Source organism: Rhea pennata, unplaced genomic scaffold (genome assembly GCF_028389875.1).
Source record: "Rhea pennata isolate bPtePen1 unplaced genomic scaffold, bPtePen1.pri scaffold_23_1, whole genome shotgun sequence".
In the NCBI taxonomy this organism is placed as follows: domain Eukaryota; kingdom Metazoa; phylum Chordata; class Aves; order Rheiformes; family Rheidae; genus Rhea; species Rhea pennata.
The window spans coordinates 5,055,398-5,070,782 of NW_026907675.1; the positions used below are offsets into that span (position 1 = coordinate 5,055,398).

The 15,385-nt window shown below is 54.2% G+C and overlaps 1 protein-coding gene and 1 pseudogene across 1 annotated transcript; one reads left to right on the forward strand and one right to left on the reverse strand.

Moving 5' to 3' along the window:
• The first annotated feature begins 359 nt into the window (after window positions 1-359).
• On the forward strand, window positions 360-10,192 carry LOC134154315 (uncharacterized; annotated as a pseudogene).
• Window positions 10,193-11,726: 1,534 nt separating this feature from the next.
• On the reverse strand, window positions 11,727-15,334 carry LOC134154316 (leucine-rich repeat-containing protein 52-like). Its single transcript, XM_062601069.1, has 2 exons — window positions 15,028-15,334; window positions 11,727-11,977 (listed from the first exon to the last, which is right to left on the reverse strand). The coding sequence occupies exons 1-2, from the start codon at window positions 15,332-15,334 to the stop codon at window positions 11,727-11,729; spliced, it is 558 nt and encodes a 185-aa protein (XP_062457053.1).
• Between the last annotated feature and the right edge of the window lie 51 nt (window positions 15,335-15,385).

Consider the following 15,385-nt stretch of genomic DNA (forward strand, 5'->3'; position numbering starts at 1 on the left):
CGGGCGAGAGCGCGGCTGCTGCCGTGTGGGGCAGCGAGAATAACTGGGCAGCGCTCTCCGCGCCTGGGGAGGCTGTGAAACGCAGCGCAGCCGCGCGAGGCAGCCGTGCACGCGGCCGTGTGCCGCGCTGGAGCGCGGTGTTAGTGCGGGCGGCCAGGGCAGTGCGGGGGTGCTAGCGTGTCTCTTCTTTCTCCGTGCCCTCGTCTCGGCGTAGGGAGGCAGAGCGGTTTCTGGCGCAGGCGGAGCAGCTGCCTGCGGTGCCCGGCCAGAGCAGAGGGACGCCCGGGGCCGCGCGCTCCTGCGAGTGCAAGGCCGTCGTGGAGCTGGTGCTCGTGCCCCTGGCTCACCACCACACAGCAATGGGCAACGATGCCAGAGCCCTCTACTACCTGCTGGAGAGCGCGGCTGCCTGCTTGCACGTCTCCGACAACTACCTGGTGAGTTGTCCTGCATGCCAGAGGCCGCTGCACGTGGAGGCCTCTCGGTGGCCTTGCCCAGGGCAAGCCCATTTCCCCCCTGCACTAGGACCGGCCTCTGTGGGCCCTTGGGGGCGAAGGGCTGGGGTCGGAGCCGGGGTTTTCTTCCTGCTTGCCTGTCCCGGGGCAAGAGCCGCGGGGCAAGGGAGCGGGACCTTCGCGCGAGGTGCCCAGCAGGGAGGCGGTGCGGAGGAGTGCTCGTGCCCGCGGCGTGCGCTGGGGTGGCATCGGCAGGGGCAGGGGCACGGCCTCCGCGGGGAGCTGTGCAGGCGGGTGGGAGTGCTGGGGCTGGAGGCAGGCTCCGCAGCGCCGCTCACCCGCTCTCCGTGCGCTTGCTCCAAGGCCTTCACGAGCCTGCGCAAAGCAGAGGCCCTGAGGAGCTCGGCGGCTCAGAAAGCCCCGGTGCCGGCCTGCTTTGAAGAAGCCACCTTCCTGAGCCTGCAAGGGGAGGTAAAGCGGCAGGGCGGCCGCGAGGGCTCTCGGGGCGGGAGGAGCGGGATGCCGCGGTGGCGCGGGGCAGCCGGCGGGGGCGGCGGGGGGACACCTCTGGCACTTTGAGGCCCGGCCGCAGTGAGCAGCCCTGCCTGCGACCGCCGCGTCCTCCGGCCCCAGCCGGTCGAGGCCCTCGGCCTCGCGTCGGGCAGGGTCGGGAAATGTGGTGGGAGCTCAGTCAGAGCCCTCGGGCACCGCCTGAAGAAGCCTTCTCCTGGGCAGGTGTGCTACAACGTGGGACGCGTGGAGCTGGCCAAGACGACCCTCAGGAAGGCGCTGAGCCTGCTGGGCCGGAAATTCCCGGGCACCTCGGCTGGCGCCTTCTTTCAGCTCCTGCTGGAGCAGTCGGCGCACGCCTCTCACCAGAAGAGCAGAGGCTCCTGCCCTCCCGCAGAGGCAGGGTAAGGAGCTCAGGGGGAAGAGACGGGCAGAAAGAGCCCTTTCCTTGCTGGTGCTGAGCCCCTTGGCCACCAGCTGCCTAGGCTTAGGGCTAGAGTCAGGTCCTGGCGAGGGCGACGCTGCGCAAGGCGCTGGGGGCTGCTGTCGGGGGAGGCGGGCTGTGTCGTCTCGAGGGGGACGGCGCGGGTGAGAGCAGAGGGGTGTTAGCGGGGAGCACGGGCTGCAGAGGGAAAGGGAGTGTGCAGGAGGGAGCAGGCGGTGGGCCCGGGGGGAAGCGGAGGCGAGGGGCGAGGAGGAGGGAGCTCAGGGCTCGCAGCCGGGTGCCAGCCTGCCGCACAGCACCCCTTCTGCTGCCGGTGCCCGGCTTTGCTGGGCGGCGCGGGCTGTAGTGCCGTCGCGTCCATGCGAGCAGTCACCTTTCCCCGGGGTGCTTCTCGGTGCTCCTGTATCCGCCCCTGCAGCCCTGCCTGCCCCAGCCGCCTCGTGGGCCTCGCGCCTCCCCGGCCCTGCCGGACTCGGCCCCACGTGGCTCGCGGCTGCAGCTCAGCAGTTTCTCTTGCATGGCAGGACGGAGAGGCTGCCCTGGCTGTTCCAGCAGAGCCGCTGCCTTTCCTTGCTGCGGCAGCTCTTCAGCCTGGAGAACACTTCCAGCGGCCGGAGGCTCTCGCTCCTCGCAGCGCTCATGAGGGTCAACGCGGCCGAGGAGTCCGAGGACGCGAGTCACGTGAGTGCCTTCTCCGCGCCGCAGCAGCCGCAGCAGGCGGCTGCACGTCCGACACGGCTCCTTTCCCCCGGCCTGGCAAGAGCAGCCGCAGGGTCTGCCCCGGCAAGGAGAGGCCAAACAGGACGGGGATGTCCCCGTCCCGGGACTTCTCTCTGCGAGCTCCCAGGAGACGGGGCTTGCTGTTCTTCTGGGCTGCTCCTCTCATTGGATTTGTGTCGTGACTGTCACCCTTGGGCAGGCTGTGGCTGTGGGAGGCGTGCGAGTGAAAGAGAAGAGCAAAAGTGGCGGTGGGGTTTGTGGCCCTCTAGGCCTGAGAGTCACCCTGGCGAGATCCAGTCTTGTGCATTCTGCTGTCTGGACCTTTCTAGATCCTCGCGTCCTACCTGGAATATGTGCAGTGCTGCCAGGAGCTGGGCCGCCAGGAGGAGCGGCTGGAGAGCGGGCGGGCGGGCGGCCATCCAGCTTAGCTCCGGCGTCGAGCCCTTTGGAGGAGGAGGGGCGTTAACCGCGGCAGAACTGGCCCAGGCCCTGTCCCGTCTGCACCTCAGCCTGGGAAATCTGCCCCTCTCTGTTGACGTCGGTAGGTGCTGCCCCGGCTCCCTGGGAGAGGAGATCTCTGCGGAGAGAGCCTCTGCGAGTCGGCTTCATTCACTCATTCATTTATTTCCCTCTGCAGTGCACGGAGCTGGAGAAGCCCGACCTGGACCGGGAGCTTCCAGGCACGCTCTTCACGGCGCTCTTTCTCCAGATGAGGTAATGCTGCCGCTGGGCACGGTGCGGTGTCGGGGGGCCACCGGAGATCCTTTGGGCCAGGGTCACGGGAGCCTTTCCCCGGAGACTTGTTGCCAAAAGATGAGTGGGTGAAAAGAAGAGCGATGGGAACTCCCCTGGAGGTTCTCCAGGAGGAGCACAGAAGGGGGAGAGACGGGTGAGGAGAAGCGGGGTGGGACGCGTGCCAGGGTGCGGAGTTGAATCCCACCGCGCGGAGCTGCTCCCTGGGGCTCACTGCGTGCCTCCCCAGTGCCCGGAGCGTGCAGGAGCGCTCTCCAGGCTGGAGAAGCAGGTGGCTGGAGAGCCCGGGATCGCCGGGCAGGCGTGCTGCTCCTCCTGCTGCCGGGACCTCGCAGCGCGTGGAGGGGGCCGGGGCCGGGGGGCGGTCCCGCCGCGCACGGCTGCCGCTGATTGGCTGCGGGGGCGGGGCGGAGCGCGGGGATTGGTCCGGGCGTAGAGGAAGTGACGACTGGGCGGGGCGGGGCCGGCGCCGGGTTCAAAGGGCGGCGGCGGTTGGCGGCGCCGCCGTGGAGGTGCTGATGTTCCGGCGCTGCAGCCCCGCCGACATCGCTACCTGCCTCCGCGGCCGCGTCCGGGCCGGCTGCGAAGCCCGCAGCCTGGCCAAGGGCGACCTGTTCCCCGGCCCGAAGGTGCGGCGGGGCAGGGCGGGGTGGGCGCTGAGGCGACGCGCGGGCTTTGGCCCCCCGCGGCGCGGGCGGGCGGGGGGGGCCGGTGCCCCGCAGCTGTCAGAGCGCGCGGTGCCGCCGCTCGTGTTGCGGAGCGCGGCGGAGCGGTGCCGCGCGGCTCCCTCGCCTCGGGGCGGTAGCGGCGGGGCTGCTTTTCGGGGCGGCCCGGGAGCCCTGCGCGGTGCGGGTGACACGCTGGTTTGTGTCTTTGCTTTCGCAGCCTGAAGTCTTGCACGTGATTTTCATGAGAATCCTGCAGAAGGTGTACGGGATCTGCCTGGAGCATTTCTACATGGTTTGCGTGCAATGTGGTGGCTCACGTACAGTGGAACGTGTGGGGCAGATAATAAATGTTGGCTGTAGAGATGAAATGTTGAAGCGTTGCTCTCCTTTGCGTGTCGTGAGGTCAGGAGGATGCCGCCAGGAAGGTACGGTTTTCCACGTGCTGACAGAGTGAGGAGGAGCTTGGAAATCCTGCCTGTGCTGCAGAAAGCCCAGAGTGTTGGAGGCACTGTGTAGCGTGGGGATTTGCTGTGTGCGTGTCCAGGGAAGTGGCTGCTGTGTGTGCGTAGGCAGGGATGCGAGTGCAGTATTGCGGCATAGTCCTTGCAGTAGGTCCTTTGCTAGAGACCTGTTTGAAGCAGGAGTATGATGTGTGTGCGGACTGTTGCTGTGGCACGGCTGACTGCACCTGAGAATCAAAGAAGATTCTGCCTGTTTTCTGGGAGTTTGGTTCAGGTCAAGGCGCCTCTCAAAAGAGTGGGGTTTGGGTGTGCTGCATCCGAGTTGCTCTTTTTTCTTAAATAAAAAAATCTTTGTTTTGATGGTTTTGTTCTTTGGGGCTGGTTTCTTCTAGGGGGTGGGGTGGGGTGAGGGTTCCTCCTCGCTTCCTGCCCTGTCCGGGCCTCTGCCTTTGGCCCCGGTGGGAGGAGGGTGCCAGCTCCGAGGGGCCGTGGGCGCCGTGGAGAAGGGCAGTGAACGCTGCCTGCGGAGCTCGGCCCGCTGCAGCCGTGCGTTTGCCGCGCAGCGTCCGAGGGTGGCTGTGGCTGGTGGCCTCGGCAAACGGATGCCGTGCTGAGGTGAGGCCAAGCGCATCTTGTGCCTCCGCCACGCAGGAAGTTATTCCTGGAAGCCCGTGGGAAATGGTAGTCTCGGGGCATTTGTGGATAGCACGTGCTCGTGGCAGCTCAGCTGTTCGTGCGCTGTCACGTTGATTGTCGTCGTCCTGTTACGGCGTGACCAGCCCAGAGCGGTGCTCGAGGCAGTCTGCTGGCAGAAGCGAGGGCAGCCTTCGGCATCCGTTGAACAGAGCTGTGAGTCAGCTCGCGGGCCAAAACGTAGCAGAGGAAGAGCTGGGACTCGTGGTGTTGTGGGGGGAGCCGAGCAGCTCCTCTTGCCAAGGGGTTCGTGTTTGTGCGACTCGGGCCTGAGCTCCGCCGCGAGAGGCGGCCTGCGTGCGGGGCGCCTGACGTGGCCGCAGCGCGCTGTCTCCTTAGGGTCGGCTGCGTTTCCTTGCCCTGAGAGGGAGAGGTTTTTAAGCTGAAATGTGCAGGCTTAGGGAGCAGTTCTGGCTTCTGGGTGGCACTGTCTGGGGAGCATTTTTCCAACGGCCTTGTTTTGCAGCCTCTGGACAAATCCTAGGACGTGTCTCTCCAGGGTGAGTTTCTGTTACTTGGCAGTGACTATGTGGAGGTTTTCTTTCCTTCCTCCCTCCCTCTGTCTTCCTCCCTCCCTCCCTCCCTCCCTTTTTGTGTGTGTTTCTGGAGGGGAGGGTGTTTCATGCTTGGAATTTACTAGAGAGAAGATGCATGTCCCGCAGATGGAGCCTTAGCAGCTTGTGTTCCCCAGGGGTGCAAGACCATCAGGCGTGTCTTCAGTCTGAGTGATGTTCTGTTGTGGAGAAAACCTGCCTGTTTCCTGGAAGTCTGCTGTGCCTGCGTATTCACTCTGCTCTCTTTCCTCTTTAGATGCCCGTCAACATTGACATCCTGTATCCCCAAATATTTGAAGGCTTTCTCCCTGTTTGTAACTTGTTTATTCACATGTAAGTACACAAGTTTGTATCTGTTCGGTTGTTACTTCTTCCAAGGCTTCAGTTCAGAGGGAATGGGAGGGGGGGGGATGAGGGCGGGTTGTTTTTTATTTTTTTTTTTTGAGCACCTGTGAGCTGGTGGTGGCTGCAGCGCTCTCTGTGCTCTCTGGTTTGGAGCAAAATGAAATTTGCAGGCGAGCAAGAGGCAGCAAGGTTGTAATAGAAAAGAAAACCTTGGCAGCTGTCTTTTGTCTAAATCGATGCGTTACCTTTACTGTGAGGACTAGGAGGCTGCGTTAGTGACTTGATTTAGAGGGTGGGGGAGTGAAAGGGTGGGTTGGAGCGCCTGGGGGTACCGCGAATGGCCAGAAGTTCATCATCATACCCAAAAAGGGGTTTGAAGCCCTTGTTAGGTGAACTTGCCCCCCGAATTCAAGATACCTTTGCTGCAGCGATGGGAGCGTTAAACACTAATCTGTGCAGGCGATCGTACTGTGTTAGTCTCCTGAGAGGACTTGTTGTTGTTGCGTGCTTACTGCACCTGGGCTCTGGGGTAAGAGGAGAAAATCTCTTTTGAGTGAGCGACTATAGCACAAAAACTGCAATGGTGGCTGCAGATAGATCTATGTTTTGCTTCCTTGCAGGGAGCGCTTTCTCCCGGTGTGCCGTGTTAATGACTTTGAGATTGCTGATGTTCTAAGTCCAAGTAAGCAAGTGCTTGTGATGCTGTCTGTCCTGTGTGGGAGTGTAGGGGGATTGGGGTGGTGGCACTTGACAGGCAGGCTGCTTTCCTGCCCGCTTGGCACTCGACTGCTAGTAGTTTGTCCATCAAGCTGTGGCACTCTTGAAATGGTGTGGGAATACGTGGCCGTGGAAAGTAGCCTGAACTCTGGAGTTCTCTCTGGATTCCTTAGGCAAATACCTCCGCAGGGAGCGGTTAGATGGTGAAAGCTGCTCTTCCGTCTCCGCGGTTCCCAGCTGCGGCGATTCTGCTGCGCCGCACAGCTTAGGACAGGCTGTTGTGAAGAACGCTTTCACTTCTGGGTCTGTCTTAGCTTGTGAGAGTGTTGCCCGTTACTGATGTTCCTGCTGGGGGGGCAGAGGAAGACAAGCCCTGTTTCTGCGATCCCTTGCCTCCTCTGTGAACTATGCTTGGCCCACCTTTTCCTAAGTGATTGCAATATGCATGGAGACCAAAACAGTGGTGACTTGCAATTCTAATTTCAGAAGCAAAGAGGACAGCTCGCTTCTTGAGTGGCATTCTCAACTTTATACATTTTCGAGAATCACGCCGTGGAGTCTACTTGGATTTACAGGCGAACTATGTAAGATTCGGGGCTGTGTTACTCCTGATGCTTGCTAAAACATAAGTAATGTTAACCTCAGTTTGAGAACATAGAGGTTGTACTTCTTAATTGCATGTTTTAGAAACACGCTGGGGTTTTCCTGTGGGTTTAGAGATGGTGTGTTTCAAGTGAAATACGTGATTAGCAGAGCTCAGAGAGAACCCAAAATGTAAACGGTGTTCCCCTAGAATAAAAACATCTCCACGTAATTAACTTGCAGAAATGAGCTGTGGAGAAACTGCAACAGCTGGAGACAGCAAATCAAGAGGCAGCAGTGAAGCTGGAGAAGCTGAAGTGAGTATAAGGAGTAGGAGCTGAGTTGCACTAACCTTCTTGGCTAGCTCTCCTGTTCCCAGTGCATGTGTGGGGTGTGCAACTGCGAACTTACTAGTTGAGCTTTGTGGTTTGATAGAGCAGACCGAGAACAACAGGCTTCTCTGCACCTGGTGTAGATAGTGGACAGCCCAACCGGTGCTCAGAAGTTTGGCCCCTCTACCTCCCTTCTGCTTGTCTGTGACAGCCGAGGTGGTAGTTCCTCTTGGACTAGTACTTGCTTTGAGTAATGGGTGTGGGCTTTGGTGTGTGTGGGACTAGCTTGCTGTGAAGGGCAGACGGTGTAGAGGCAGTAAGCTGAGACAGTAGTTAGCTTTGTTTCTCGACAGTGAAACATATCTTGCTTTCCTAGGAGAGTTTTCTTTCAAACTGTCCACCTTCTCTCCCTTACCCCATCACACGTTCTCAGCATGTGCACCTCCATGCTTTGTAGCTTGGTTCTCAAAGCGAAGTAATATTTTTGAGCTTTCCTCCAAGCCTGTTTAGCTTAGTCTGGGCAGACTCAGCTTCTCCACTGGCACTTGACTTTGCTGTTTAGCCTCTTTGGGAAGCAAGCCCGGAAGCATAAAGCAGTTTCTGTTGGGTTGTGCCCTGTTAGAGGAGGGGCTTGTCTGGTGAGAGGCCAGAAGAGCTGTTGTGAGCAAAGAATAAGACTTTGGGAGTGCCTGGTTGCTGTGAGAGGAAAACTGTATTTTGTAGCTCAGAGACTGTGGTGGATCTTTAATTTGAAACCATCATTTTGATCGTCTAAGCTCTTAAGGATGAATTCTTTCTAGAGTGGTTGTTCTAGCCTCACTAATCTATCAATTTCACTAATAATGCTGAAACTGTCAATATCTCAGTGTGTGGTTGTGTTATTTATTTATTTACGTTTGCTTAGCACTGTTCCTGTAGAAGAGCAAGCAGAGTTCAGGCAGCTGTCTGATGACATTCAGGAATTGCAGCAACTGCTAAACCACGACTATCGTCGGAAAACGGTATGATCTCTTTACCCCTTTCTCTGGAATGCTGCTGTAGCTTCTGATCACAGGTGTTCCTTATTTTTGTGTTGGTTTTGTTTGTTTTGTCCCCTTCCCCTACTTTTGTGAAGGATAAAGAGGACTTTTCTGGTTTAAGACAAAAAAGGTATTACAACACCGCATTCTTTTTAATCCCTCCCCTTGCCTCTTTGTTTACCCATAAGTGATGTGAAACATGCTTGGAATCAGAGCTAGGGTCTTTTCTTTTGAAATACATTGTTGTGGTGAATGGAGAGGCACCTCTTTTCTTGTTGAAAGTAATATGTATGTTTTGCCGTGAAATTTTTGATTTGTCTTGCAATAGAATATGAAGGGTTTACTCAGAACTGAGGGTGAACTATGTTGGGAAATAGACTGAGGCCTAAGAAGGGTTACTTAAGGAAAGACTCTTAAAAAAAAAAAAAAAAAAAGAAAAAAGAAAGAAAGAAAGAAAAAAAAAATAAGCCAAGGTGGTGTTGGTAGGGAAGAGTGCTACTTTCCAGCAAGGGCAGCTTTCTTCTAGGTCTCGCAGGTAACCTTTTCTGTCACTTCAGAGAAATGAAAATCTGGTTAGTATTTTTTTTGGAGGTGCTACTGTAAGCCGTCTGTCTGCTTTTAATATTAACCATGTTTCACCTTCTTATTACTGGAGACCTGGTGTATTAATGTAGGCCTTCTCAAAGTAAAAACATGACCTCTGGCAAAGAAGATTGGGTGTGTGTAACAAACCACAAGGGCTGATGAGAACAGAGGAAGTAAAATGGCACCAGTATTTGCTGGTAGGGATGGAGCTGGGATGGCAAGTGAGACATGCAAGCATGCCGAAAAGGCTTTGGCGTGGTAGTACAGAGAAGGGTGCTGATAGCACTGCGTAGTACAGAGGTAGCTGTTTTGGCTCTTGGGAGCTATGGGCTGTGTTCTTGTTTTCTGCGCTGCCTGCCCACTCTGATGGAGAGAACCTTCCGAAGTTAGTGCCATCTGTCACCCCTACTCCAAGTCACCTACGGCTGCCTGCCTCCTCGATGCTCCCAGTGGCTTTTCAACAATGTTTTCCTTCCCTATATTTTAAGTTTCTACAGACTGCTATTTTATCTGCTAGTTGTGGCATTCCAGAGAAACTATCAGTGAGATTTAAATAGCAGTGAGGTGTACGACCTTAACTGTGGCTTGCATCTGGGAGATTAGCTTAGTATAAGGTAGCTCTTCCCCTGAAAGAGTCTTAACCCACACTAGGGCAATTGTCTGTTCTGTTGACAGGTCTAAGCTGGAAGAGTAAAGGAGGTAGCAGTTGAAAAGATGTTCCTGTTGTTTGTTGCTTTGTTTCTTTTCTTGTTAGACAGCTTTGCAAGAAGTGATCTCACAAAAAAAGTCAGATATTGCGGAGAGGACCCGAAAATTGGTGAGTGTACCTTGATATAGGCTATAGTTTAAATTCCAGTTCAGCTAATTGATCATCTTTCTGCCTTTAAGATCAGGTTAGTCTTGGAGCTTGGTAACGTGATCGTTCAGGAGATGATTTTTAGCTTTTTAAAAACTGTTTCAGCTTTGCTTTTCCCACAGAAACTTTACTGCAACTAACTGGTGATTTTTTTTTTTTTAGCCTTTACAGACTTCTCTGATATACGCGTGAACAAACACACGTCTGTCGCCCGTTAGACTGCGCCTCTGCGTCCACTCTTGCCTATTTGGGGCCTATGGATTAGAGGCAAGATCACTTCTTGGTAATTTCACTTTTGATTCACAGTCTGCAGACAGGTCACACTGTAATGGTTATAAGATAGCCTGTTTAGCATGCTTAATGGAATTTTATCATGCTTTTCCCTTATATTTCACCAGATCCCGCTGGTGTCGGACGAAGAAGCCAGCGTCTGGCACGTGGAGTTGCTGTGTGTTTTCATGCAGGCAGATACCTCCCTAGGCAAATGGCAGTGTTAGGCAAATGACAGGATTTTATTTGCACCTCCCTTTATTCTGGTCTGTATATACACTTTGGTATCAAAACACAAGTCATTTCCAAGAATACTTTGATAATGTGTAGGCAATACGTTTTATGTTAAAAGATTCCAGCTTCAGCGATATATGATACAAACCTTAAAATTCAGGAGGATTTTCTAGGTCTGTAAGGGGACAAACATGCAAAATGTTCCTAAACCAGTGGCGGTGTAGTGGGGTCCCACTGCAGGAGGACAGATGGCATCTTTTCACCGTTGCTGGTGTAAGAAAGGAAGAAAACAGGACCCGGTGGGATCCCAGGTTCCTGAAAGCCCTAAATGAGCAAAACGCTTCAGCCCGTGCTAATCCAGCGTGATTGAGGCCCGCTCCGAGCAGCCCTTAGGGTCGGGACCAAACCTACCTGCTGATGCCAGTTGTGGCGCATGAAGGATCTGGGTGCTCGTCTGCGCAGGGCAGGTGTTGGCATTGCCCCTCGCTGGCCTGCAAGGGGCTCGTGGGGCGCTCAGGAGAATCCGAGAAGTACCTGCTACAGGAATTAGACGCCTCTGGAATTTTAGCGACTGGTCAAAATCCTCATTTAGGCCATTAAATCGATTTTTGGATCCAACCGAGGGGCGTCTTTTTTTTCAACAGTTACAAAAATGCCAGATTATTTTTCCCCCAAAGTGTCAGTCTCTGCATTTAACTGCGACATGTGGATGCTTCTTCTTTATAGTTTCTCTGGGGAGAAAATTTGTTTCTTTCTTATTGGGCTCCCCAGGTTTAAGGGTGGGGGGGGCACATGCAAGCTTTTCAGAAACTCAAAGCTTAAACTTAAACTCTTGTGCTTGCATTAAGGCTTGGAAACAGGTGACCTGGTTTCCAGCAGCCTTTGGCCCCCACTACTGCTCACCAACTGGAGCCCTGGGCTTCTGGTGACAGGAGCACCCTGCTTTAGAGCCTAGATGTAAATATAAGATCCTGACTTGACAACCCTGTTTTTAATCTCTTTGCTCATATACCTGCCTTTGCACAGCAGAAGATTCTCAGATTCTTTGGGGCACCAGTGAGGTCTTGGGGCTGGTCCCAGCAAGCTCTGCTGGGTTTTGTGGCCCAGAGACCTTGGTAAAGGTAAACTCCCTGGCTACAGCACAGTTCTGGGGCCTTTCCTGTGCATGGGACATAATTGCTCAAGCCTGTTTGTAGGACGTGGTAGGCCCCATGCTGATCCTGCTTTTCAGCGGGTGTCATATGGTACAGGAGGAGTGCTAATGCTCCTGGTTGGCAGATAGGCACTGTCCACAGTTCTAGTGGCAACTCGATATTTTGCCACTGATGTCCTGCGCCCCGGTGGAAGAATAAATGTGGAGGCAGCAGAGTGAGCAAAACTGTAACACAGGGACTTTGTTCTCCTGTAGTTTTATTTTGGTTCACAAAAATCGCTTCTGGAGGGGGACGCACAATTTGCAAAATTGGACAGGAAGGACCTGGTTTCAAGTCTCGGGACAGGCATTCAGAAGCTTCTCCAGGGCCCGTTCTAAGTGGTTGTGTCTTCCTCTTCATCCTCCTCCCCTTTTGCAGTGTGGAGTTCATCTATCACTGCACAGATGCCAGCCAGCCAGGCTGCCACAGTGCCAGCTGAGAATATACAGAAGCCAACGAGACACAGAAAGATGTAGTCCTGCTTGTGCAGTTGGATCAGGCAGTCCAGCTGGAGCTGTGCCTCCACTGCGGGCATTTTCAAGCCGCGTAGACCTTCTGGCATGTAGCAGGTGATGTTCTCGGCACCTGCAGAGGGAAAAGCAGAAGCAAGACTAACTTGTCCGTGCCCTGAGCAATAGTGGATAGGAGTCCTGCTAGAAAAGCAGTGGAGGAGTTTCGTAAAGCCTTTGAAAAATGTCTCCGCACTTCACACTCCTTTCCCTGAAGAGCCTGGGTGAAAATACGTAGTCCGTCCCTTGCCAAACCAGGTAGCCAGAATGATCAGAACGATTTCTGTGTTATTGTCGCGATAGGAAAATACTGCCGGTTGGATTATACCGCAGTGGCAAGCTGCTGTACCTGCGCTGTTGAGTTCTGCTAACTGAGCACCTTCATTTTAATATAAAAGCTCTTGTGATTTTTTTGAAAAAACCTTAAACATCTTCTGCCATGCCATAGGCTAAGCTGAAAGAGGTTGTTTTATGCTGGCATAGTGAGGTCTGCATCCACAGAGTCAAGCTGTGAAACCTGGGTTGTTTGCAGTTAGGGGTCACCGAGCTTGTTGTGTGAAAGAAAAAGAGGAAAGTCCTCAGTAATTCAGTTCCGCCGAAATAATGACTGTGCTCTGCCGTATTGTAGTCTAGGCCGTGAGAAAACAGGTGCTGGCTTTTCCCTCTGGAGCTAGTGAAGGCTGGGCATAGTAGGAAGCAATGTCTCTTCCTGGTGTTTGTAGAAGGCCAGTGTGGCCTCCAGCACAGCCGCCTCCTTCCCCTGGGGGTTTTGAAATCAGTGCGACAGACTCGGTTACTGCGACAGAACCGTGTCGGTCGCTGCTGGAAGTGCTGGATGGGTGGTCCTTCTTAGGGAAAGGGAGCAGGGGAGAGGGACGAGCAACAATTTATACTGTATTGTGTTATGTTGTATTTTGTTATACCTTGACGAGTGGATACAGCTGCAGAGACCGTTGGTGCTGTTATCGCTCGCTGTCAGGAGCGTAACTGCGGGGCTCGTTCACCCTTACCCCAAGCCGTCGAGCTGTGGGAACTTCCCGCCTGCGCCTCGACCGTGCGCAGCTCCTGCTGAGCGTAAAACACTGGCACAAAGTGGTCTGTGAAGCTGCAGTGGCTCTCTAAAGGCCGGGACAGGGATCTGCTTGCAGCAGATTTCAGTGCTCTGCGTTGCCCCTCAGTTCCGTCTGTCCCACTGTCCCTCTGCTAGAGCTGTCAGCTCCTGGGACAACCCTCGTTTTAGGGCCGCCTAAGCCTGACAAACAGGGAGTTGCTTTTCCCTGCCTGGATGCAGATAGGCGCACGTGATCCGGGGTTCCCAGCATGGATACACTTACCTGCAGCATTAAAGTTTACCCAGTTCTCACACCAGTTCCAGGAAATACAACACCTCGTGCTGACTCACCCGCAGCACCTGGCTGGGACATAGCAGCAAAGTCTGACAGAGGAGGAAACTGGAGCTGCCTCCGCTGGCTGCTGCTGAGTCTTTCCGCTCTTTCTCCCCTGCCCTGACACGTGGAAGCAGGGAGACGGGTCGTTTCTTCCCAGCCCTGGCGCAGTCTATTCCATCTCCTCCCAGCCTCATCAGAAAGGTTTCAGTAGGTGCCTTGGTCTCTTTCCCATCCTTCCCGGGATTGTGCAGGGACCCACACGAAGACGTCCAGTCCTCGCTGCCACTTGCTTTTCTGCTCGTAGCCTTCCAAACCGCCTGCAGTGAGCTTTACTCTCCTGTTCAGGGCTTCCACGTGTAATCTCCAAACTACCTGGCGACTGCTAGGGGTAGGACTTCTCTACACTGTTCCATAACTGTCTGTAATCTGTATGAGGACAATAAGTACCTTTACAGGCATTTACTACGCCTATTAAGACACTCAGACATCCCTAATTCTGTTCTGTCCTAACACCAGCTTCCCTTGCCCTTCCTTATGGTTCTTTTCTGCCTTTTTCTTACTTGATGGACAGGTTTTCTCAAATTTCTTTTTTTTTTTTTCCCAGCTCTCCTTCATTATTTTATTGTGAATTACTGAGGATCAAGCTTTTTTCATTGGTGCAGTGATGTGTTCCTTTTCAATTTGGAAAATCAAATACAAATTTCATAGCTGCATAACAAATTTTTACGCTTGGGACTAGTGTTTCTGTGAAAAAGGGAACCAGTGATTACTTTGCCTCATGAATATTCAATATCTGTGGTCCAGCTGTAGACTCTCTCAATAAGATGGAAAAGAGCTGGATTTTGGTGAGCCAGATGATGGAAGGAAAGAAGGCTCCTGCCTTCAGTAAACTGCTCTTACTCGGGAGTAAGTGCCTTTCTGCTGCAGAAGTCAGAGGAACTCAAGCGAACGCTCATCTGCAATGCATGTACATTGATTATTTTGGATAACTTAAAACAAAAGTGAGCCAATTTGCTCTGGGATGCTGGAGGAAGAGTGGGAACATATGAAGCCCGTCAGTCATAAGGATACAGGGACGCTTTTCTGACCACAGTCTTAACTTGCATTCTGTTTCACCCTGTCAATCGCATTTCACCGGTACCCAAACCAGAACCCCCCATGGGAACAGCAAAAGTCTTTTGCCGAGTTCAGAGCATTTGGATCACGGCTTGATCCTGAGAACCTGTCAAATGTACCTGCTTTGACAGCTAGAAGCACTGTGATAGCTGGAGGTTATAGGAACTGTCGTTTCGATCTGCTTTAGCACAACAGCTGCCATATTTTTTACGGAAAAAGGCATTGCAGGAGGCGTTTGAGGTGAAGGGGACACTGGCAGAACGGTGGGCAGCTCAGGGCTGGAGAGGCTGAGCAGAGCAGGACAGAACAGAGGCAGGAGCAGAGCACTTCCCGCATCTCCACGGAGAGAGGGGTTTTTAACGGACTGTTATGGACGCAGCGATACTGCAGCAGCAACAAAAAGATACAGTCTATCGAGCAGCTGAAGAAAAGGCAGGAAAATCAGAGCAGTAGCCTTCTCTGCAGCTCTCCCCAGAGCCTCCTCGGGCTCCTCACTCTTGGCACTGCAGCTGTAAGGTGCTTGTGACTCGCAGTGACAAAAGTGATAACAAGCTCGCAGTGATACCGCCTGCAGCTGGGGCAGGCACTTTATAGAAGTAGCAATATCCTAGCTACTGGTTACGCTTCCCGATGCGTAAAGTGAAATCCAGACCATCCCCCAAGAGGTTCTCCCGGCAGTCCAGATAGACCAGGTCAGCGAGGAAGCTCAGTTCCACTGCAGGCAGGTATGAGATCTTGTTTGCTGCCAGAATCAGCTGCCTGGTATCCAGTGGGATGGTCACAGGGAGCTCTTGCAGCTGTTGCCCTGTGCAGTTCACTTCCAGGTACTGACAGCTGCACCTGCCTGGGCAGTTGATAGTCTCTGATGCCAGCCCCAGCCCCAAAAGAAACATGAGGCTCAGGGGCTGGTGTCCACCTGGAAGAGACATGATCTAACACCTCCCAGAGTGCCCGGCCCCTTAGGGAGTACAGACAGACAG